Source organism: Crotalus tigris, unplaced genomic scaffold, assembly GCF_016545835.1.
Source record: "Crotalus tigris isolate CLP2741 ecotype Arizona unplaced genomic scaffold, ASM1654583v1 scf7180000017611.44802233496:7321179, whole genome shotgun sequence".
NCBI classification, from domain to species: Eukaryota; Metazoa; Chordata; class Lepidosauria; order Squamata; family Viperidae; genus Crotalus; species Crotalus tigris.
The window spans coordinates 6,505,819-6,532,084 of NW_024096511.1; the positions used below are offsets into that span (position 1 = coordinate 6,505,819).

Consider the following 26,266-nt stretch of genomic DNA (forward strand, 5'->3'; position numbering starts at 1 on the left):
AATTTCTGATTGAAAAAAAAATGTCTTCGGTCCAAGATTCTTTCATGATCACAGTATTTCTCTATTTTCTGATAGTGTGTTTTTTTCTCTCCTTCTCAGAGTTCTAAAAGACGAGTATTTCACAATTGTTTATTTTCAGTTTCTATATTATGTATGATTAAGATTGTTCTGTTAATTGATTTTTCTCAGGTTTCTCATTAAAGACTTACTAAACTTTAAAGAAACCCATACATATATGAGCAATTTTTGAATTTCTCTTTAGCTAGCTAGATGAATTGATGCCTGGCTTGGATTTTCAATGCTGTTTACCTTCTGAAGGAACCTTCAGAAGATCAACATAATAGTAAGAACAGTTCAATACTGAAGCCATATCAAGGGCTCTCCTTCCCTGCCTGTGTTCAAGCAGAGAATGAATACTTATTAGTTGTAAAGGCTTTATCTGGATTCTTGCACTGAGCAGAGAGATTGCCTGGGAATTTAAATGGCAATTTAAGATTTGATAAAATACCAATTGTATGTCAAATTATAATGCTTAATAGAGAAAATTGTAACATTTTTAATCTCCAATAATAAGAACTAAAATGCTCATAACTACTCATAAGCACAAATTGAAAGCATGGAATATAAAATGCCAGTCTAGCCAGATTGCAAAGTATCCTCAATATACCCCAAAATGACTGTGAGCAACGCCAATCTTTATGAAGCAACAAGTCTTTAGCTGCCTCACTTCCATTAAAGGGTACTGGTGTTTATGTATCTATAATATCTTCAGAAAGAAATTACTAATATAAATGAAAATGTACTTGGCCATATAATAAAAATGAATGTAAAAATAATAACATGATATGAGATAACATGGTTAATGCTTTGTGGAAAAGAGTTAAAATAATTTAATCCCACAGTGTTAAATGACGCAAGCCATATTAGGATTGCAATTTTAGTATTGTAGCCTGTAGCCTGATTCTGTAAATTTTCTTAGAAGGAAATGCTGCTCTATATATATTTTCAGGGGATGGAAATTATATACACATTAATCTGGAAATAAGGCTCACTGAACTTAATGAAACTTACTTCTAGGATGATGTGCAAAGTCATGTTAGCTAGGTATTCCTCAAAAAAATTCAGGTTTATTTATATAGAGAATAGATATCATCACAACACCGATCATGCTTGCTAACTTTAATGTGACATTAATTAGTTTCCTGTGTTGCCCTATAAACAGAATAAGAGAAAGAAATGTGGAAACTAAGTGATATGAACCACAAAAGAAAATATTATACCACAAAAGCTCTGTACTAAATTGTTTAAAAATAATACCCTTTATCTAAATAATTCTCTTCGGGAAACAACATTTATCCTAAAATGAAACCAGGAAAAGCTCTTTTAAAATTCTTCAGACAAGCCTCCACCATGTCTTCATCTCCAAATATATTAAAGTTCAAGATGTGGTGATGAAGTCACCAAGTTAGAAAACCGGAGATCATCTATCTTAGCCACAAAGCCAGCTGGATGACCTTGGGCCAGCCATTCTCTCTCAGTCCTAAGAAGCAGGCAAGAGTAAACCACTTCCCCCCCCCCCAAAAAAATGGTTTGTAATTTTCTTCTGGCCAAGAAAATTGCAAAGACTGGTCACCAGGAGTAAAAAAACAACAATCTGCACACAAAAAAGTAATATTTTGCTATTCTTGATAGGGGTTACGGATATTGCAGTACAACAATATGAAGGCCATATAGTTGGGAAGGGCTATTTTAGATAACACGACTGTATTTTTAAAAAATTCACTGTGTCTACAGCACTCCTTTTTTATTAGGGCATAGTAGTGCCAAAAGGGAAAGCAGTTTTAGAAACAGAAAGTCTGTTCTTTTCATTTCGTGTAACCTACAAATTCCAGCAGGCTGGTGTTTTATTGATGATTGATGATTCTCTAGAGCTTTTTATGAAATAACTAAATATTTAATGATTTTTTTAAAAAAAAAAAACAATTGTTGGGGAAGTTGACATAAAGCTTGCATTAGAGGAATCAAATTGCACCAGAGTTTAAACTGATTAAATGAATATTTCAAAGTAATAAAATTACTGTGCAATTTTAAGAAAATGTAGCTCTAATAAGAGTTCCAAAAATAACTATAATGTGTGGATAAGATATTCCATCATGAAAGATAAATGTTGACATTTTAGTTGCTTTAAACTGCTACTGTGACAGTATAATACAATTGGTTTATGGTATAAGTGACCGAAAAATAGGTCACTGATAGGGAGATTTCCTCCCTGTGTCATAGAGTTTTTTTTTCTAAAGAATTTAATTTTTAGGTTTACATTCTATTTTACACCTTAATTCATTTTCCGCATCTACTTTCCCTGAAGAAGTCCTAAAAACTTCCATTAATTGATATTCTTAATGCCTTGACATATGTAACAACTTTTCCAAGAATTCCAGATTTCACTGAATAGATCCCAAGAATATTCTGGACAGTTTATCTAAAATAATAAAATGATTATTTTAGTGCCAGAATATTTTAACTATATTGGGGACTTACTGATTTAGAATATGAATCTGTCTAATTTACAATACCTTCCAAATATAATTTCATTCAGCTGCTACACAGTATGATGCAGAATGTAAAATGATGCTGTATATTATTGGAGACTATAACTAATTTTTGTTTCTTCTTTTCTTAGCTGACTGTGGCTGATACTCAATCTTAAGATACACATAGCAGGCTATTAAGACATCTCTGAAGGCTGAACTAGGAAGTTGTGGAAGGGGAGCCACTAAAGGCAGCAATGCAAATCACTTATATATCAAGAAAATACAAAGAGATGTCCATGAAGTTACCAGGTGTCCAACCTAACAGAGATTTTTATCTCTCCTTGCTAATAAAACTTGCTACAGCTGTTCATTTTACAGGGAAATGAAGATATCCTAAGCTCCAGGCCTATTTACAACATTCTTAGGGCACCAATGAGGATACTGAACATGTACCTAAGGAAATCTTTTTCTTGATCATATGGTTTATTGGAATATATCCCTTATGGAGAGTGATAATTAGTATATGCCTAAGGTCTATAAAAACAAAGCATAAAATAAATTTATCTTCTGCTCACACTGGAACATTCTTGGATCATTAAAACATCTTATACTGTACTTATACTGAATAATAAATTCAATAACTCTGGAATATATGTCAATTATGAAAGAAGAAAAAGGTTTGAAGTATTCATGCATCCTGATTCCAGATTTCATGGATTTTCTTTTATGAAAGAAAACTGGGAAATATTTTTGCCAAATAAGATGAGATCCAATCCAGCCACAGTTAGAACTTAATTTTCTTCTTCTGGTGAAATCTAAGAGACTCCAGAATGCTAAATTATGCACATGGTTACTGAAATATTAAAAAACAACGACATTTCTATCTTCAGGGCAGAAGTAGATGTCATGTTCAACACAGACTGGAGCTGAAAAATAGTCACTTGTCAATTCTAATCCTTCTCCATCTCCCAATAGCATTTTAAGTCTATTTATTTGCACTGTGGACATTATTATATTGTCCTCAACATAACCTAGCAATAGCAATAGCCCCTAGACTTGTATACTACCCCATTGTGCATTCTCTGGGTGGTTTACAATGTCAGCATATTGCCCCCAACAATCTGAGTCTCATTTTTACCAATTACAGAAGGATGAAATGGAGTCAACCCTGAACCCCTTCAGGATCGAATTTCAGGCAGTTGGCAGAGTTTGCCTGCAATGCTGCATTCTAACCATTGCGCCACCCAGGACTTAAAAGGATGTCGTAGCAGAATTTGAGAAGTACGCTAGCAAATGTAGGTGAACATTTTTGGAATGTTCACCTACACTTGCTAATGTATTTCTCAAACACAGAACTTTTGCTTTCTAGATCTCTTAGACATAATATGTATTTCTACCTTCAGAAACATTTTGTCAGGTTGCACAGATGTGACAAGAAAACTGCAAGTAAATTGTTAAGAGAAAGTGTACTTCTAATTTATATTTTATGTATGTAGCAATATGTGTTTCTACAATATTTGAACTTGTAATGTTTGTCCATGTCTCTGATGTACAGTGCAGAAGGTAGAATGGAAGTTACAAATGATGACATAATAAACCCAAGGAATCCAAGGAAGAGGGGTGACTATTGGGATTGTGTGCAGCTTTAAAGGGTGATTCTATTCAAAAATCTCCAAGGTTATTCAAGGTACAGAAACAAGGTAGTGTCTTTAAGTGATTTCAGAGAGAGTCAATGGTCTTTCGGGCTTTGCAGAGACTCAAAGGTTGTGGAAACTTTCCTTCCATAGGTGGAGAAAACCAAAGGAACTGGGAGCTGGCTGGTGTGAGAGGTTGGCTGATACAAGTCAGTACCTCATTAGTTTTATTACCTCCACAATCCCTACCTGTCAAAGCATTGAGAAGTGTGTTGCCTTGCTGTTTGTGTCTCTCTCTTCTGACATAATTTCTTTAAGAACATAGGAGGGAGGGAGAGCAGGAAGGAAGGAAAGAAAGAAGGGGAGGGAGATTTTCCAATTATTCTGCTGTTCTTCTTTAACAACATTTTTCTTGTCTTTCCCCAAATCTCTGTTTACCTTGACCTTTATCTTTTTTTAATCTCTCACTCCACCTAGTCTTGTGTCCTACATCTAAATTGTCATTCTTCAATTCTTTCAGGTTCATCTTTCATTTCCCTTTGATTCTACCTACCCCAATAAATATACAATCCTTTTGCCTCCCTTCTGATACTTCACTATATCTATCTTGCATTGCATTAAGTCTTCATTGCATGAATGAATCTAAGACTGCATAGCCATTGCTGAAAAACTGTAGACAATGCAGACTAAATCTTTATATCATACACCATTGTGACAACACTCTCTTCAGAGCATTATTCATTTAATTAATAAATTTACATGACCACCCATCTTGTATATATATGTCTCTGGAAGACTAATAATTAAATCAGAGTAAAAATAATAAGAACAAAGAGAATTGAAAAAAATTAAACAAAACAGGAAAAGCATAGGATAGCAGCAGAGAATACTCATAAACACTCAAATTAATCTTATATTGGGCTCACCCATACTATCAGGGCCCTGATTTTCAGTGACTTACAAAAGGCTAGCAATTTGTGTAAATTATTGTACAAATAGCCCAGAACATACCATCCTATTCTGAAGAAGAAGAAGAAGAAGAAGAAGAAGAAGAAGAAGAAGAAGAAGAAGAAGAAGAAGAAGAAGAAGAAGAAGAAGAAGAAGAAGAAGAAGAAGAAGAAGAAGAAGAAGAAGAAGAAGAAGAAGAAGAAGAAGAAACAGGAACAATTGTCGGCATTTTTATGTTTTCACATTAATATCTTGTTGAATCTTTTATCAACTTGAATCACAAATCCTGAATTGATTAAATGGAAGCCCCTTAGGAACTCAAATCCAAATCAGACCTTGCTATCTCTGAATTCTGAACTGCATCATGATTCACACAGGTGTGTTAAATCAAGAGAAAGCCATATATATTACTGCACCCTTTTTTAATAGTAGCAGATTCTCTTCTATTTCATCTTTTTGCCGTGAAATTGTATCTATCCTTGCCAAATGCCACCACAAATCCCATAGTCAGTTACAAGAGATTTACATATAGGATAAAGCATTAGTAAGGTTGTAGTTATCAGTCATAGTGAGAAACAAAACAAGCTGTACTAATGAAGAATGTTTGGAGGGAGAGAATTTGTGCAGCTCCATTTCAGAACAAAGTAATTATTTCGTACAGCTGCATTTTACCCTTCTCTCCATTGGCTTCAAACACTTGGGAGCTTTTTTGGAGCTCATATGTTAGGCAAGCTTCTACATCTTAACTTATTCCTATCTTTTATAGCATGACAAAGTATTCAGAATGGCATTAGAGTGGAATGGATGAGCGAGATGGGTGATATAAAAATGATTTCAACTCGCACGTAATAAACCTTTAGTACTTACAGCTGTCCTCTTCTTCGGTGATACATTTCACAACATAACAGGCGTAGATGAATCCTGCCAGCTTAAACAAAATGGGACAATATTAGATGTGCAACAAAATGGTTAGTAGGCTTGGCAATGGGCTGTTTCTACAAGACAAATGCTATCTTTGCCCCTCCCCCCATTTTGTTACAAAAATGGCAAATGCTGTATTTAAAATAATGATACATTTCTAGCAATAATAATTGGCACAGGTAGGTCAATCTGTAATGGTTGTCTGGGTCTACTGCAGTGGTGGATTTTTTTTCTTAATTTATTCACTTAGAAATAAATAGCAATAGCAATTGCACTTAGACTTATATACAGTGTTTTACTGACCTGTCTAAGCGGTTTATAAAGTCAGAATATTGCCCCTAGCAATCTGGGTCCTCATTTTTCTGACCTTGGAAGGATAGAAGGCTGAGTCAACCTTGAGGCGGTGAGACTTGAACTGCCAAACTACTGGCAGCCAGCAGTCAGCAGAATTAGCCTGCAATACTGCATTCTAACCACTGCGCCACCACAGTTCTTTTAATATAATAATAAATTGTTATATTATAAATAAATATAATACATAATAAATAAATAAATAAATAATTGGCATATAAGAATGCTTGTAGCTGTTTCATTGAAAGCTTGCCACACAAGCAAAATTCCTGGTGTGTTTCCTACAACACTCTTACAAGTTATAAGATAGCCAATAAATCTAAGGAAAAGGAGTGAATGAAACACTTTTCGCTCCCTCTCATTTCAACAATCCATCTAGATGTGCATTCCAGAAGAGAAAAAGAAAGTGGCTTTAAAGAGACCTTTGCTTATAAATACAACAAAAATCTAGTACCAATAGAAGAGAATAATATATATGTCAGGGTTGAAGTGTGGCATTCTTGATGCTCTCTGAGCTTGATTGTTTGTTTTCAGATGTTTCATTATCTGATTAGGTAACATCTTCAGTGCTCTGCACTGCATCGTCAGTGTGCTGAAGATCTTACCTAGACAGGTAATGAAATGTCTGCAAATAATCAACCAAGCACAGAGAGCACCAAGAACTCCACAAAAATTATTCAAACAAGAAGTGAAAGAGATATTTTCAGATTACTAATCTTCTGTTCCACTAGAATTCGCAGCCCACTTTAAATAAATCTATAGGTCTGTTTACCTTAAAAAAATCTATGTAATATTCAGAATGCTTCCCTGTGAGACATCTTTTTTTTTTACACTAGAACGTGCAGAAAGTAGCAGTGTTCACCATTCCTGCCTTCAAACTAGCTGTTAACAGAGCTGTTCAACTCCAGCAGTTCCAAGGCCATAAACTATTTTTTTAAAAAATACGAAAATTAAGTAACTGATGTTGTAGTTGTCATTTGTCTAGTGGTCAGCAAAAAATCCCCAGTAAAATCCATTTTATTGATATTGTACAAAATGTAAATAAGTGTCGCTTGACATGGCAACTACAAGGTTACCCTGCTCTACTTAGTAACTCTCCAGTGTAGAAGCTGCAGTAATAATCTAGGGCAGTGTTTTTCAAAATTGGCAACTTCAAGATGTGTGACCTTCAACTTCTAGAATTCCCTCGACAGCATGCTGGGAGTTTACATCCACACATCTTAAAGTGGCCAAATTTGAAAAACACTGATCTAGTGACTTTTCTATAGGAATCCATGGATCTATGCAGTGGTGGAATTCAAATATGTGAACAACCAGTTCTCTGTGTGGATGCCGCTTCCAGAAGTCCTTTCTAGGCCTGGGCAACAAAAATTAGCTACCGGTTCTGCCAAAGTGGTGCGAACTGGCTGAATCCCACCACTGGATCTATGGCATTAAACTTAAAGGTTGGGTGGGTGGAGGAATATTATGTATGCAAAGACCAGAAAGTTGACAGAATCATGAACGTGCTCAGTCTTGGAACTATTCTGATTACATAGTTGCATTTGTCCTGGTTTTAAAGGGAAACACAATGGTTAAATGTAATACTATATGGGCAGTATTATGTGAAATTACTCCTATGGACATGCTGAGGTCACCAACAGGATTAGCTAGCCTATATTAGCCTATATTAGCCCTATAGCTTAAATCATGGAGTATCCAACCTTTTGGCTTTCCTGGGCCACACTGAATGAAGAGGAATTGTCTTGGACTGCATATAAAATATACAACATATTTAATATAGATAAATAACAAACTTCCTTTATTTTTTATATATTTCTATATTATTTTTATATATTTAATATAATTTTATATATTATGGGACCACATTACTACCTGTCCAGAATTGCATGCAGACCATGGGCCACGGATTGAAAATGTCTAAAATATTTTTAAAGATTGTATTTTTTTAAAAAAAAAAAATCTGCTCCATTATTTCTTATTTGATGATCTAAGAGTGAGATGATTATATTTCTGTATTAGTTTATCACAGTACACTTGGCAACCAAAGTCATGCCTTTAACACTTCCCCCCCCCAAATGATATACATTAAGTCTGCACTCTTCCTCCAATACTTCATCATTATTGGAATCAGTTTTGGACTTCTGCTGGAAAGACACAAGAATTTAATGGCATATTTTGGAAACTGGCATTCAGGACAAAGAGAAGCATATGTACAAGGAAAAAATGCAATGTTCCCAGACTTTATTTGCCATTACAGTATTTTCACGTAAATCAGAGATGGAGAACTATGGCCCCTTTATGACTTGTGGACTGTGAATTTCCGAGACAGTTAAGAATTCAGGGAGTTGAAGTCCACAAGTCATAAAAGGGCCACCGTTCCCCATCCCTGAAGTAAATGAAAGGGAGGAAGTGATGGTGAGACCGTCAGCAAAAGCTTGACTATAAAGTTTTGCTTTATATATTATCAAGAAAATGTTGTTCCTCACAACCAAAAGATTCTACTGATCCTTCTTTCAGTGTTCGGTGTTCACAGAGACCAGAATTCATAGCCTAGGAAATTATGTGATTTCAGGCACACCTATTTCTTTGTAGTAGAAACAGGTAATATTTATTAAGCTTCCATCATGAGGGGTCCATATTGACAATAGCTCAAAGCACCAGAGTCTTGAATGTTCAAAGGAACATTAGAGAATCAGGAGGTTTTTTTTTTTTTTAAATCCTTTAATGCTGAGAAGGTTTCTCAAAAACAAAAAAGGCAAGTATTTTGAGCTTCCCTTAAGATCAAGAAGAATCTTATGCCTGCTCATTTGAAGCTTCACTCATGCATCAGAATGACTAGATTTGGCTGATCATTTTAACAGCGGATGGTAGGAAAAAATATTTCTTCATAGGTCACCAGCTGAGCTCTGCAGAGCAGGAGTTCCAAACTAGCACACAAAGACTCTCTGCTGTGCTTTAGCACAGCTTGTCAAGCAGGCCTCTGAATGGAGCCAATTATAACTGTTCACTGAACCATCTCTTTTATCGCAATTTCCCAGCTGATGATGGGTGTCCAGTGGCTGGCCTGCCCAGCTATACACTTTCTGACCTTTGGGCCACTAGGGAGAAAATGTTTGCATATTTCTGCTCTTTCTTTAAGCTAACCATTGGGAAGAACAGCAAATTAGGGCAGATGCGCAGAGGAAGTGGGTGGAAGAAATCCCTGAGGTAAATTGGTTGAAAAATTTGAGGGATTCTGCTGAATACTTGGAGGAATTATTTTAATTATATCTAACAGAAGTTACAGAACACACTGCATTCTGTAAGAATTTCAGCAAAATTGAAATTCAGTACAACTCTTAATTTCTATCTATATAAATATACATAGATTAAAAAATGTGATATTATTCAAGAGTTGTTTAAATTGAACTACAATAGTAAAGAACTACAGGAATCAAAAGGATTAGGAGAAATTGTAGTACAGTGGTTCTCAACCTTTTTAATGTCGCGACCCCCAACCGGTCGTAAGTCGAGGACTACTCAACTGGTGCAGCACCGTTTGCAGAATGGGACTTTTAGCAGGCTCAGCAGGGCAGAGACAGCCTGGACAATTCCTATTGGCTTTTGAAAGCCAATAGAATTAGACTCTATTCAAGAAGTCTATTCTATTGGCTTTCAAAAGCCAATAGAATAAAAGGGAGTAGCACAGCTAAGGAAAAGGGGGAAAAAATGGCGGACTGTGTTGTTTGGCGACCCCCGTGAAATGGTTGTTCGACCCCAAATGGGGTCCCGACCCACAGGTTGAGAACCACTGCTGTAGTAGATATTGTCATATCTCATGAAGAAAGCAATTTTTTTTCTTTTTGATATCCTTGATTCCTGGGATTACACAGACTCATTCATTTTTAAAACTGCCTTCTGCTATTCTTCTTAATTTCTCAGTCCAACCTACTTTCCTTTTATTTCCTGGTAGCTCCCTAGCTAACCTTAGTCTTGGAGAGATCTGTAAATTTAATCTTCTGTTCTGTCATTAAACAATTCGGCTGGTATCAAATGTCTTTCACAGAGTATATATTTGGATGTTTCCAGAAGGTGGTGCTGAAGGATTACTATTCTGCTTCAAGCCTGTTTCATTATGTTGTCCCTCAGGGCTCCATTTAATCCCCCATGCTTTTTAACATCTACATGAAAGAGCTGGGAGAGATCATTTTGGCATGTGAGCAGAGATGTCATTGATATGCAAATGACATAAGACATACCTTTCCTTTCATCTAACACAGGAGAACTAGTTGGTGTTTTGAACCAGTGCATGGGCAGGATCAAGGATTGCATGAGAGCCAATAAAAAAAGATTTAATATAGATAACACATAGATACTTTGTGTCTGTGGATGGCTGTCCTGCAATGGTCCCCACTTGCCCTAAAGGAGCAGTTTAAAGAGGCTCCTAGATCCACCACCATCATTAAAGGCCCAGATAGATTCTGTGGCATGGAACATTTGTCACCACCATTACTTAAGCTGATTTACCAGCTGCAAACTTATCTGGGCAGAGACAATTTCACAATACTTAATAATTCTTATGATTTGCTGGCTAGATTATTGGAATGCAGTGTATCTGGAGCTGAAGTGGTCCAGAAACTTTAGTTAATTCAAAATAGAGCAGCTAGACTGCTCATTAGAATGGGCCACTATTTATATATTAAGTCAGTATTTCACTCATCTACGCTGGCTGTAAATCCATATCCACATCCAGTTTGAAGCCATTATTTTGATTTTTAAAGCATTAAATTGCTTAGGACCAGGTTACCTTCTCCCAGTACCTACTTTAAGATCTTCTAATGAGACCTTTCTCCCAGTGCTTCCACCAAAGGAGGTAGGTTGGGACTCTACAGAAGAGAGAACTTTTTTGTGGTGATACTCCATTTATGGAATTTCCTACCTGAGAGACCTGACTGATGCCCAGATTAGAATAATTTCAGCATCAAATTTCCTGAGATTTTAAATGCCTTCGAACTGTATTTTAATTTGTATTGTTTTAGGTTTTGAATTATCACTTTGCTACTGCTTAATTTGCATAGTGTTTTCACTTTGTATTTTGTTTGATTTTATTGCATATGTTTTTACTGAAATTATATGTTTGGGTGTATTTTACTGTAAACTGCCCAAAGAGTTTAAATAAAAATTTAATAAAATCTTGCCTTACCTAAAGTATGTGCCATTTGAATTTTATGAGCATGCACATAGGTGGAGAAAATGTACTAGTTATCCATCTGCTGTCTATGTTAATATTACAAAGGACTGGCATGAAATCAGTTTTGAGGCATGAAATGCAATGGCATGCTTCTGGCAAAGTAGCCCATTTGTCTAATTTAACTTTTACTAAGGTCCTTTAATACCATGCTAATTACGAACATATTTTTCATTATTAAGATGTTTAGCAGATGGTGGCCACTGAAAAGGTACATTGGGAAACTCGCCCAAACTGGCAGCAGATGATGTACTTTCAAAAGAAGTAGCTACGGGCTAAGACACAAAGTGCTCTGATACCTTGGAAAATGGTGTCATCTCAAGCCAACGATGGCTCTTTGTAAGGCCTCAGAATGACTGAAAGTGTATAGATGTTAATTCTAAATTTATTTGGTAGATATGGCTTTGATCTAAATAACTATGAATGATGGTGTGCTGTTTACTCTTATTAAACCTACAAAGGTTAGTGAGGACCTTTCTCTCCATTTTTTAAAAATATTTTTGGGCATCACTTATGGACTCCTCTGGATCCATTGTTTTGGAGGCTGAAGTAAATATCTTAATGAGCTCTTGGCCTGAAATTCAAGAGGCAACAGGCTGTTAGTAACTTGAGAGTGATAGGTCTGATTCAGCCCAGTTGGCAGCTGATTCTGATGACCAGAATTTTGAGGGAAAGTGACATTAATTTCTTTGATTAAGCACTGCCAGGAACTGCCTACATAACAGTGAATTTCAGATATTCACTCTAATTGGAAACTACATTCCTCCTTCTATATTTCTGTGCCTCTAATACCCTGTTCCAAGTAGTGCCTTTTGGCCCTGTGATCAAACATTTGGCTTGATTTTCAGACTGACTTAACCTATGTACTTATTTTGAAGCTGGCTTTCTTGTCTCTAAACATTTTTGACTAATTACAAGGCAAGCAAACTCTTCAAATCTTGCTGCTCTCTAAATAAGTAGCCGGTCTTTGTCTCTGTCTCAAGATTTATAACCTGCTGACAAAATAATAATTATTTATATAGTTCTAATGCTCTCCTGTGTCTGCTTTCAAACAATTGCTTGTTCCTATTTTAAGATGTAGTTGAAGAATTTCTAATAAAAGTCTTGTTTTTTTTTTTTTAAGCCTGTCTCTTCCAATGTTTTGAACCAGTCTTGATTAGGCTATTAAAAGCTCTTAATTTACTGATTTAAAACAAAGTCAGAAAAAAATCCATGCTAACTTCAGAAACTTATCACTTGGATTTTCTTCCCCACCCCCCACCCCCAGGATCAGCGGATCATTTAGAACAGGAGTACCCAATCTTTTGGCTTGCTGTAGCTTCACTGAATGAAGAGGGAATGTTTTGAATCGCATATAAATTATATAATATAGTTAATGTATATAAATAACAAACTTCCTTTATCTTGTGGGGCCAGATTACTAGCTGTCCAGGGCCACATGCATCCCATGAGCTGGATATACATGATTTAGAGCAAGTTGGGCAGAATAATAGAGAAGGAAACAAAAATGACAGTTCTCATAATGGAAAGTTGAAAGCTGTACTAAATGGTTTAGCTCAGGGTGTCAAAATCAATTTCATTGAGGGCCACATCAGCATTGTGGTTGCCCTAGGGGGGGCAGGTGGGTATGGCCATTATTGGATGGCCTACTGGCTGGGATGGGTGTAGCCTAATGGGTGGGTGTGGCCAGCTCGACATCACTTACGTCAGGGGTGCCTGTGAGGGACTGGGCAGGAATAAAGTGTATCTGAGGGTCTCAGGTGGAGGGAGGTGGGACTGGGGCAAGCACCAGGGCATGGTCCACTGGAGGAGCCTCACCATCCCACTCAGGCCATGCGGGGGGGGGATGAATGATGGTGGGCTGCCCGGAGTCCTGGGTAGTGGAGGTCAATCACCCAGCCCAGTTCTTGAGCTCCTGCGGCACCGGGACCCCACAGCCCAACCTAGCACAGCCCCACTTCCCCAAGGCGGTGCCCAGCTGCGCTTTCCTCCTCCTCAAGGCTGCTGCTGCTGTGCTCGCTCTCCTTGGCCAGATTGCTCATGGTTAGTGCAGGAGGGCAAAGTGGGTGGGTCAGAGGGAGGCCCACTACCTCACCATGCAAGGAGACCCAGCTTTGTAACCAAAGTATCCTTAGCGATAGGATGGGAGACCTCTAGGATAGGCCTGGAGGAGGGAGCAAGAGGATGGCGAAAGGGCAGCAGGGCTGCTAGTGGCCAAGTGCTAAGGCAGGATTTCTCTCAGACCCTTCCTCCCTCTCATTCCAATTTCTCTCTGTCCCTCCCTCCCTCCTTTTTTCTCCTTCCTCCTCCCTTCCTCCATCCCTACCCTCCTTCCTTCCCTGCCTCCTTCTTTCTCATTCCCATCTCCTTCCTTCTCTTCCTTCCTGTTTCCCTACCTCCTTGCCTCCCTTTCTCATTCCCATCTCCTTCCTTCCTGTTTTCTTCCCTTCCTCCTTCCTTGCCTCCCTCTTTCTCTTTCCCATCTCCTTCCTTCCTTCCCTTCCTTTCCATTTCCCTCCCTCCCTCTTTCTCATTCCCATATTCTTCCTTTTCCTTCCTTCCTTCTTTCCTTCCTTCCTCCCTTCCTCCATGCTGCCTGGTGATTGGGACCCGGCCTGTGGGACGAAAGACAGGGAGATGGGAGCGCATAGTGGCATAAGCCGAGCGTCAGCAGGGGCTGGCTCCCGGTCGCCCTCTCCACCACATGGTAGAGCTGGAAAGGGGAACATGGCATTCATGCCACATGCAAAGCCACAGCCTGGAACTGCCAGTGGCCAGCAATGTATGAGCCATCCCATCAAGGATGGCTGCACCCTGAGCCCTGGGGCATGAGTCTGACAGAACTCCATGGCCCAAGCAAGGAGAGGCGAGGCCCAGCAAAGTGGGGCCAGGAGTGGTGAGATGTGGCTTGGCAAAGCAGAAGTGGATGAGAAGAGGGGAGGCCCAGCAAAGCGGGGTATGGCTGGCAAGGCCAGGAGAGGTAGGGCAGGGTGAGGCAAATGAGTTGCAGCTGCTGCTATGCACTGTGCTCATCATTTCCTTTGTATGTGCCGGGGGGCGCCCAGCCGGGTTGGGGTGGGCCAGGGTCAAGGCAGTGGGGGCCAGTTCCTTGCCATCTCTGGGACAGTCCTGCAGGCTAAATCTGGGCCTTTCGCAGGCCATCAAAGTGAGTTGATGGGCAATCTCTCTTCCCCATCCTAATTTCTTATGTACATGTAAAATTGTCAGGATCTTAAGATTATGTGTATAGCTCTAGAATCACAAACCACAGAATCATGAAAAGAAATGAATACTACATTGGGAGTCATTTGGAAAAATGCTATGGTTTTATTTTCAGATAATATTTTACACAGGAGATCATTTGAACATAGTACAGTATGTCCCAATGGTAAGGTAGAATTTTCCTGCTTTAGAATTGTACCATTTCATTTTACTATACTTATTTTAATAGGCAGCAGCTAATATTAAATGAATGATAGACGGTGTTGGAGCCATAGGAACCCTGGGAGGAAGTGATCATGCAATATTAGAATTCAACATTATAGAAGCACAACCAATAGAACACAGTCAAACTAGAGTCTTGGACTTCAAGAGAGCTAATTTCAATAAACTTAGAGAGTGCTTGGGAAGGATTCCATGGATGAGAATCCTCAGGGGAAAACAACTCAAGAAGCTTGGGAAATTTTGAAAAATGAGATAATAAAAGCACAGTCTAGCACAATACCAACAAAGAGGAAAAATAACAGCTCTCAAAAGAAACCAGCATGGCTGCATAAAGAACTCTCTGACAAATTGAAAGATAAAAAGGACAAGTATAGAAAGTGGAAAGAGGGGAACATAACTAAGTCAGAATATCAGCAAATAGCCCGAGCCTGCAAAGATGAAGTGAAGAAAGCCAAGGCTCAAAATGAACTGAGGCTTGCGACCAAAGTCAAAAATAACAAAAAAAGCTTCTTTCAACATGTAAAAAACAAGAAAAAAGTGAAGGAAATGATTGGTCCATTAGTGGGTGGAAGTGGCAAGAAGGTGACAAGCAACAGGGAGAAGCAGAACTATTTAACTCATTTTTTGCATCTGTCTTTACACAAAGGGAAAAAACAGACCAACCTATCAAAAATAGTGCCACAAAAAACAAAACAGAAACACAAGTTAAGATAGGCAAGAAAATCGTTAGTGAGCACCTGTCCAGCCTAGATGAGTTCAAATCGCCAGGACCAGATGGATTACACCCCAGAGTTCTCAAGGAACTGGCAGATGTGATATCGGAGCCACTGAACTATATTTTTCAAAGATCCTGGAACACAGGGAACTACCAGAGGACTGGAAAAGAGCTGATGTAGTTCCCATCCTCAAAAAAGGAAAAAAAATGGATCCAGGAAATTACAGACCTATCAGCCTGACCTCAATACCTGGGAAGATCCTGGAAAAGATAATCAAACAACGAATCAACCAACACCTAGAGGCAAACAAAGTCATTACTAAAAGCCACCATGGGTTTGTCAAAAATAGATCATGCCAGACAACTCTTATTGCATTCTTTGACCAAGTGACAAAATTAGTGGATCAGAGGAATGCTGTGGACATAATTTACTTGGACTTCAGTAAGGCATTTGATAAAGTAGATCACAACCTACTACTTGACAAGATAGAAAAATGTGGGGTAGACAGAACCACCACCAGATGGATCCGTAGCTGGCTGACCGGCCGTACTCAGCGAGTGGTTCTCAATGGAACTGCATCTATATGGAGGGAAGTGTGTAGTGGGGTGCCCCAGGGCTCTGTTCTGGGCCCAGTACTCTTCAACATCTTCATCAACGATTTGGATGAAGGGAGAGATGGGGAACTCATCAAATTTGCAGATGACACCAAGCTGGCAGGAATAGCCAACACTCCAGAAGACAGGCTTCAGATACAGAAGGATCTGGACAGACTTGAACACTGGGCACTAACTAACAAAATGAAATTCAATGGTGAAAAAAGCAAGGTTCTACATTTAGGCAAGAAAAACCAATGCACAAGTACAGCATAGGTGGCACCATGCTCAATAGTAGTAACTGTGAGAGGGACCTCGGAGTCCTAGTAGACAATCATCTAAATATGAGCCAGCAGTGTGCTGCAGCTGCCCAAAAGGCCAACACAGTGCTAGGCTGCATTAACAGAGGGATAGAATCAAGATCACGTGAAGTATTAATACCACTCTTCAATGCCTTGGTAAGGCCACACTTGGAATACTGCATCCAGTTTTGGTCACCACGATGTAAAAAAGATGTTGAGACTCTAGAAAGAGTACAGAGAAGAGCAACAAAGATGATTAGGGGACTGGAGGCTAAAACATATAAGGAACGGTTGCGAGAATTGGGTATGTCTAGTTTAACGAAGAGAAGGACAAGGGGGGACATGATAGCAGTATTCCAATATCTCAGGGGCTGCCATAAAGAAGAGGGAATTAAGCTATTTTCCAAAGCACCTGAAGGCAGGACAAGAAGCAACGGGTGGAAACTCATCAAGGAGAGAAGCAACCTAGAACTAAGGAGAAACTTCCTGACAGTGAGAACAATTAATCAGTGGAACAGCTTGCCTCCAGAAGCAGTAAATGCTCCAACACTGGAAGTTTTTAAGAAGAGACTGGACAGCCATTTGTCCGAAATAGCGTAGGGTTTCCTGCCCGAGCAGGGGGTTGGACTAGATGACCTCCAAGGTCCCTTCCAACTTTACTACTATTACTAATTAATTATTGTTTGCCATTCTATGTATACAACAATTATTTATTCTTGACCTTTTTGGTTCTCAGTATGTTAAACACAGAATTCATGTTTCTCTAGAGCAGTGGTTCTCAACCTTCCTAATGCCGCGACCCTTTAATACAGTTCCTCATGTTGTGGTGACCCCCAACCATAAAATTATTTTCGTTGCTACTTCATAACTGTAATTTTGCTACTGTTATGAATCGTAATGTAAATATCTGATATGCAGGATGTATTTTCATTGTTACAAATTATACTGTTATAATTTCAGTATAATAGTTATACTGAAGGCCTGTGTTTACAGTAGCTGAAGCAGATTGGATTAAAACAGAATGGCTGCATTTGTGCAACTTATGAAGCTTGATTACTTTAAACTTGATGTCAATGTTGCTCTTTTTGTGTGCAGTCTTAGTGAATTATGGAAATATAACCCCTTTATTCTTCTAGTATTATGTGATTCAGAAAATGGGTCATTTCAGCTGGTCTTCTTCCCCCCCCCCAGCTCCCCACCCCAGCTCAGTCAGCAGCTCAGTTCTGGGGCTGTGCCTGCTAGAATCTTAGGAGAGATTTTTGGAAGGAGGTCTTGTCCACTGAGGCAGAGGCAGCAGAAGGGAAATCCATTCCTTCCTCCCTCCCCACTGCTGGTTCCATTGAGCAATAATCAACTGCTTTTGGTGCAGCAGCCAGGGCAGGAAGAATGGGGGGCATTACTGCAGCAACTGCAAGAAAAGGCCCCTTGGAGCTTCTTGATTCTATACTAGGAGCAGACTCATTTTGCCCCCCCTCCTGGCTTTCCAGAGGCACACTAGGAAACAGATAAAAGGCAGGCAGGAGGGGAAAGGGAAACACATGCTGCAGACCAAAACATCCACCCAAAGCAGCGTTCATCTCCAAAGCTCCTCCGCCTTTGATCTCTTCCCTTTTCACTGCCTGGACCAGTTTTCTTTCTCTCACCTGTAATGAAATGGCGCTCCCTTCCCCTGCATCCCACAAGTAGGAAGCCATCAAAGGGGGGGGAGAGAAGGGATTGAGCAGCAGAAATCAAAAAGTACGTGCTGTCTTAAGGAGGGCTGCAGGGATCACAGAGGAGGAGAGGACGGGGGGGGGAGGAATCAGCTGCCGTGGGAAGAGAGGAAAAAGCTCTGAGCAAGCAAAGTTGTCTTTAGCCATCGAGGAAAAGCGGAGGGCACCAATCGCACCGCAGGGCAAGAAGTAAAGGATGGCAGAGAGGAGGGGGCTCAGAGTTGGGGGGATGCGCACACAGTGCAATAGGGAGATAGGAGGAAGCCGGGCTTCGATATCTGGCTGCTTGCCGGAAGTCATGATCCCCCTGAGGGAGCGATGCTTCCCTGAGCCAGAATGAAACCGAACGTCCTTCAGAGAACTCCGGGCCTGCCTGAATGCAGAACAATGGCTTTCCCTTCCACTTGGCTCTGCTGGGCCCGCACGGAATCTGGGGCTCTCTGACAGGGCAGGACTCGGCAGGGGTAGGTGGGGGGACAGCGGGCAGGAGAATCGGTGGCAGGAGGGGAAGGGCGAAGACTACTGGAGCTGCGGCTGCTTTGGCTGCCCAACAGGCAGGCAGTCTCGGAAGGATCGCCATCTTCTCCCCCTGCAGGCAGTCCTCTGCCCCCCCCCTTGGACTTGCCGTTCCCATCTAGCGCAGGTGATTCCCACTGAGCCCATCACAACTAGCGATTGGGGCAGCGGAGGAAGTTTCCGATTCCGGTTAGCACCACTCAGTGCCTTCCTGCACCCAGCAAGCGTTCGAACTAAGCCGACCTTCCATGGTTTGTGGGGCAAAGCCGAGCAATATTGCGCTGACTCCTCTGCGGAATATGAGGAGAGAGAGCTCAGCTGCGAAAAGCCTTCTCTGGAAAAAGCGTTCCTCTTTGATTCAGCTGAAGGACATCTGGGACCGCACGGAGAGCCTTTAAAACCATTCCCCGATCCTGAGGTGGATGCAAAAGAACACTACCGCGTATTTTAGACTAAGTTCCTAAGACCATCAGAAATATGTGTTTTCCGATGGTCTTAGGCGACCCCTGTGAAAGGGTCATTCGACCCCCAAAAGGGTTGTGACCCACAGGTTGAGAACCGCTGCTCTAGAGGGTCAAATTCCACAATGCATCATCTACATGCAATTTTGGTTCATATTTTTCTCCCAACAGCAGCAGTTAGGGTTTCAATTAGAATTGGAACATAATGCTTTTCGAAATTCTTCCTTGCTCCTTGGTGTTTTCCTGCTGAAAGTTCTTCTACAAATTATAAGACAGGGAGGGGCTACTGTATGGGTACAAATTTGAAATTCTTTGTTCCCAGGTCCTCTCCCCATAGCTGTTTTTTGAAATTATATATACAATATACAAACACAACTAACCACAGAATTTCCCTGTATTATCAAATTTGATCCTGGAATTATCTTAATGCCCAGGACTAAGGACTAAGATAAGCAGGCAGGCTTGCTGAATAAAATAACAAGAAAACAATGTTATTTTTCATGAGGAAATTAGTATTTCAGAGATTAGTTCCCAGGTAAAACGTTGCAAGCAGATTTGCTTTTTGTTTTCAGATAGCATCTTTTATATACACAGGTAACATTGTTAAGTAAGACAAGGAGGGGTATAAAGATAGAACCTTGTTATAGTTTTTGTCATTGTAACATAGCCTCTCTGCCATTTTCTACTATTATTTTTACATAGCTTAAAGGTGATTTTGCTCTATATATGGGATTCCCTTTCTCACCATATTAATCACTGAATCAAATAGTTCACAATTTCTAAAGGAGATCTAAAAACACAGAAAAATGTCCTTATTCAAAGATTTCTCCCTTACTGTAAAAATATCAAAACTGAATAAATTATTAACCCCCTCCCCCTTGGTACATCATAGGAAACATATCAAAACTAAAAACCCTACCATTCAATTGATTTTTATTAACTATAGTTAATTACCAACATCAGTGTTTCATTTTATTGTGATTCAACTCCATGGATGTTGCTTCATAGCCAAATACAACATGGTTTTATCACAACTATGACTTACTACCTCAGCGAAAAAGATGAAATGAAGGCACTAAATAGATGGGAATGCTTTCCTTCTTCGAACCAATTTTCATAAGGGAAAATGGACTTTTGTGGAACATTGAATACATTTGTCCAATATCATTAATATAATATGTAAATTAATTCTTACATAAATCTCTACATCTCCAGGATTTGTTTCCATTGTCTCTTTTAATATCACCTTATACAAACTCTTTCTCTGTAATAAGTAGTTCAAATGTAGCAACAGGCACTCAGTTGCCTTTCCTAGAGGAGGTGGTTTGAAATCAGACAGCACAAAGAGGCTTTGTCATGGTTCCGACAGATGAAACTTTTCAAAGAACTTCGAGCCATTGTTTACCTTAAAGAATCTTTATTCGAGTAGCATAGCATCGGCACATACATAGGCGAAGCAAAATCTGAATTCCCCTCCCCTGAGCACATAATATCAAAGCACAATTCCCTCCTCTAATTAACAGTCATAAATCACATTCTCCAATTAGTTTGAAATGCCATCTTTCCTTCCAGTTCTTCAACCTGCCATTTCTTATCATCTCTTATTTAAAAAAACCTTGGTTCTCACCCTAGTTACAGTATTGTTATGTCTAACTAAACTCCCATGCACATTCCTCCCCCCTCAGTATCATCTAATTCTAACTCTAATTCTAAGAGTAAAACATAAGAAGGAAAATGGCTGCATCTCCATATGTTGTCAAAGCAAGAACATCCAATGTTAGCAGCGTTGACAGGCTTTGTTTGTCTGATGCATGGCCTGGCCATTCCCTCCCAGATCTTTAAAGCTGTCTTAGCCTCTGTACAAAAAAGAAAGGTTAACATCTTCTCTCTCTCTCTCTCTCTTTCTTTCTTTCTTTCTTTCTTTCTTTCTTTCTTTCTTTCTTTCTTTCTTTCTTTCTTTCTTTCTTTCTTTCTTCTTTCTATTCATCCCTCTCCTCAGATTGGTGACATGATTGGGGTTAACCTCACTGCAGACAGATTGGGAGAAGTATTTACTCAGATCCTCCCTAGAGACCCTCTATTTTTGCAAGATCTCTCTATGGGATTGCCTTCTATGTCTTAGAAGACAAGAGAATCAACTCATTCCACAGCAAGTTATTTACATATGATAGGATAATTTAATGGAAGAGTTACTTTAACTCAAACAAGTCCAGGACTGTTTAGGCCTAAACATAACTCCTCTGGATTAGTTGTGTGAATTACTACTTTGATTTTAAAAATTTGCTTAGTAGGACTGGCATATATCAGGCATCTATTCTCTTTTCCCTGAAAATGAGTATTTCAGTAGAGTCATGTAGACCTTCAAATGAATTTGAACATGATATCGTAAGTTTTGAGGTACCTTTCAGAATTTAATGAAAAAAATGTCACCACTAGAAAGGAGATAATGAACCTTTGGGAGATGGTGGAGTGAAAGACCCTAGCTTTTCCTTACAGAATCACCCTCAAGGTAGAAACGCTGCCATAGAAACATTTCTTATTTGGAGAAATTTTCTGAAACCTCTTTTCCTCTTTTAGACACTGTAATGATTAGAAGCAATGGAGTAGAGCATTCTGCCAAGATTTAATCTATATCTTCCCAACTTTAAGAGTATCCAGATTTATTGAAAGAAAGGCTTGGTTAGTTATGTCTGGGGTTGAGAAGTGGAACAAGTAATTCTATTCAGATGCACCAAACAATTTCTCTTCCTCTCTGTTCCTCACCCACGCCCAATATCCTTCTCCTTCATACTCCCTTGTGTATCCTGGATTGAAACGAATAATCTAGCATAGGAAACACCTACCCTTAGATTTGGGGTTGTCAATGTGGCAGGCCATGGCATGTAAATTTCCTCACCTAATTTAATCAGTGCAATGATACTGCCTAGTTTGCAAGACCCTGTTATAATTTATATACCATAAAGCTTATTTTTGTAAGTAGAAAGGTTCTTTTTTCCCCAAGCATTTTTATACAGCAGGTTCAGCCACCCAAAAAGAAAAAAGAAAAAGAAAAAAAAAACAGAAAAAAAGAAGAGGAGGAAGCAGAGAAAGAACGAATGAAAGACCTCTGCTCCCAGTTAGGAGAGTTGATGAAAGCTACAAACTGGAAGACCTGTGCAAAATCAGAGCAGGGAAGGATAGTCATGAGAAAGCTGCACAGAGTTTGGACAGGCTGCAAATGCCATTGCAGAAAAATTGGGAAGGAGCTGTAAGATCTGTATGGACTGTTGGCAGGAAGAGCAGAGAAAAGCACCTTTATTTGTAGTACAGTAGTACCTTGGTACTCAACTGCTTTGAAATGCATCAAATTTTGTGCTCAATGCATTTTGAGGCAAATATTTTGTCCCTGTACTCATCATTTGTTTGGTACTCAACACACAAGCTAGAACTTGTAGGTGTCATCTGTCTTGTGACTCTCTATATTATTGCTTATGGGAAAAATGTGTTTGTTACTCATTATTTTTGGTACTCATGCCTTTTGGAACCAATTAATGATGAGTATCAAGGAACTCCTGTATACCATAATGACTTTTTATGTTGCCTGCTCAGTCCTATAGAGATTAGAGCAGTTCTATACTTTTTGGTATTGAAGAAGGCCATTAAACCTTGGTGTTCCAGGAAACCTTTGGAGACTGAAGAGGATATGTTCACCTGCAGTTCGAGATTGCTTATAGTGGCAGCGTTTTCTCAGTGCAACAGATTTCACAGTTATTAGGCATGGCTGTATGGATTTTTTTTAAAAAAAACCTTGTTATGAATAGGGAACTTATTTTGTTAGAATTGAAACAGATTGTAATTGTAATTTGTAATTGAAGCAATTTATAAACTGAAATGGGAGAAAAGAAGAAAAATAGCAATAGTTAAATGCACTGAAAATAAAGCTGTAGGATTTTCAAGTTGCACTTAGGATATAAATTGTGTGCAATTGAGAATTGCTTCAATTTTAGAATGTATCAAATTCCTATGAATGAATCAAACAACATCCAGCCCTAGTTCTCTTGGATTCTCTTCCATACAATTCTGCCTTGGTGAACAGAACAAGTAGCAAAAGCAGCAATTGCAGACTGAAATTCTGTGTTTGCAGGATCACTGTCACAATTACTGTATAAATAATTAAAAAATAATGAAAATCTGAAAGATAGTTATATTGATAGACAACGATTAGTAGACAAATAATAGATATATATAGACAGACAGAATGTTAACAGTTTTCTTGAATATAGATGTCAGTATACACATAGAGTTATCAAGATCACCAATTTCTGAGACAGTACTAAAATAAAAATCAAATAATGTCTGTCTGCTTCCTCTGATCCTCTTTATGGAAACGAATTGTTTTCATACACTAAAAATACCATCTGATTTGGGGAGGGAGGGGCACGCTATATAGGAAAGCACATAATTCTTATATATACTTTTATTTCCTGTTAATGTTCGAACACTGGATTGATCATCAAAAGCATGTAACTTTATTGTAAGATAGTCAAGTCTAAACGGTGAAGCAAGAAGAGAACCTGAATAAATTCAGGAGGTTAGATGAAGGAAGTGAAGAAGAAGATGCTATGGAAAATACAGATGAATTACAATGAGAATCTGGACCACAAATGGCTGGCTCCTATTGAGAAATGTTTTATTTCTTTAAGAAGTGCTCCTTAAGGCTACTTCAGAGGGAGAAGTAAAAAGCCTAAACAAGCTTGCTGACAGAAAACAAAATACCAAATCAAATCTTTAGAAAAGTGTTTCAGAATTTTAAACTGCAGTATACACCAAGGCTTCTTCAGAATCAATATCTACCCAGGCATATCCCGAGGACACAATGAGTTTGCAATACCGTGTCAATGCAATACAGAAAATATTTTCTTCTAACAATCTAAAAGATGGCTTTACACAAAGACATCATTGGATGGACAACATTAAAAAGACTATGTACTCTGCAAGCAACCACAAGATTTGGTACTGGTTGCAATTCAGAAGACCAGTTCCTTCCTGAAAAAAATTACAGGTTCAGTTAAAGAATCAAATAGTCAGTCCAACAAGATATGGTTTAACCAATATCCCATATGATTATTTAACAAAGATAAATAATAGATGTTATGAATTACAGATGAAAAATAGAATCTTGAACAAGTCTGGACTGTAACTCATGTACTGTATACATATAAAACATCTTTGGTTGGATGGACAATATTAGGATCTAAATATACTAAATCTCTGTTATCCCTGGAAACTATTATGTCAATTAGAAAGTTATGGAATGTAACATCTAATTTAAAAACATGACTCTTTTTCCATTTTAAAATTGATTTTAATGGGAAAACTGAACTTTTAAAATTGGAAGAAAAATGGTGATATAGAAAAATTAGAAGAAATGGGGATATTGACTTTGACTCAAAGGATAGATGAAGATGAATTTTTAACATATGCTGTATTAAGAGATTTATTTATTTATTTATTTTATGAGACTTATATACCGCTTTAAGTGCAAGCACTCTCTAAGCGGTGTACACCAGTAAGCAATGTATATATATACTTACATTGCCCCCAACAATCTGGGTCCTCATTTTACCTACCTCGGAAGGATGGAAGGCTGAGTCAACCTTGAGCAGGTGAGATTTGAAATATCATCCATTAAATATTTACCCAATGCCAATATTTACAATTACAAATTTGTTAACAACATTGTTTGGACCAGCAGCACTTTCAGCTTGAGACGCCTGAGATACTAGAATAACTTGTTAAATCCTTTAAAACTAAAAAAGCTACTGTTAGTTTTTATAAATATTTGTTATCAATACATAAATTTGATACAGTATGCAGATGTTAGGAAATGAGTGGAATAAAGAACTAGAGGTTCCTATATTGTCTAGGCAATGGGAGAGTATCTGAAACTCTATAGCAAAAGTGTCAACGAATTTCAAATTACAACTTATACAACAAGTAATAATTAGAATTTATTGGACTTCATTACATGTGTACAGGTAAGGACTGTCAAAAACATTGCTTCATTGGAGATGTAAGAAGGATAATGCTTTAAAATATGTTTTTAGAATGTCTCATACCTACCAAGTTTGGGGAAAAAGTAATGAATTATATAAATATGATTGTGCAACAAAAGCTAAATTTAAAAGGATAATATTCTTTTGAACTATATACCTAGTGCATGGAATTTGACAACCTGACAACATAAATGGGTTCTCCGTGCCCTTATTGTAGCTAAATGACTGATATTGCAACATTGGAAAGATGTATGACTCCATTTATTCAGTGGATTGAAGACCTGATTGAACTTGCCACTTATGAGTGGATTGGCTATAAGCGTAGACTTTGTATGGACCTTTTATGTGTTGTTTTGTATCTTTTCTTTGACAATGTATGTTTCTCTATCATTATTATCTTGTGTTTTGCTTATTTCATTTTTATTATTAACTAAAGATCAGTAGAATATAAAAATAAAAAAAATCATAGTCAAAAAAAGATAGAAAGCAAAAAACAAAACGGATGAAAAATTGTCCAGCTAATGAGTTCCAGAGAAGGGCAGAACAGCAAATAAAGAGAAAGAATTATATTTAAATAAGCAGCGCAAAACAAAAATGAAAATAACAATCAAATGCTAAGGGATATGGAGCAAGTAAATAGTTCAAAATTGGGAAAGGAATTTGTTCAGATTGTGTATTGTGCCTTCACTAAGTTAACTTAAAAAACAATATTAACACACACACATTCCTATATTAATAAATAATGCCAACCCAATGCAAATCAATTAAATTTGAAGTAGACTTTCTCTCCTTAAGGTCAAACATTTTTAAAGATAATGACTATTCATGAAATTACTGGAAACTGAAGGACTCCAATCTGAGGAAAGACTACT

At 38.4% G+C, this 26,266-nt stretch overlaps 1 protein-coding gene across 3 annotated transcripts in view; it reads right to left on the bottom strand.

The window, feature by feature from the left end:
- The window catches only part of NKAIN2 (sodium/potassium transporting ATPase interacting 2), a 533,834-nt gene that overhangs the window by 25,297 nt on the left and 482,271 nt on the right, over window positions 1-26,266 (bottom strand). For all 3 annotated transcript variants that reach the window (XM_039325494.1, XM_039325476.1, XM_039325485.1), the window contains exon 5: window positions 5,981-6,041. In XM_039325494.1, coding sequence (XP_039181428.1) covers window positions 5,981-6,041 — 61 coding nt within the window. The remainder of the gene's footprint in view (window positions 1-5,980; window positions 6,042-26,266) is intronic.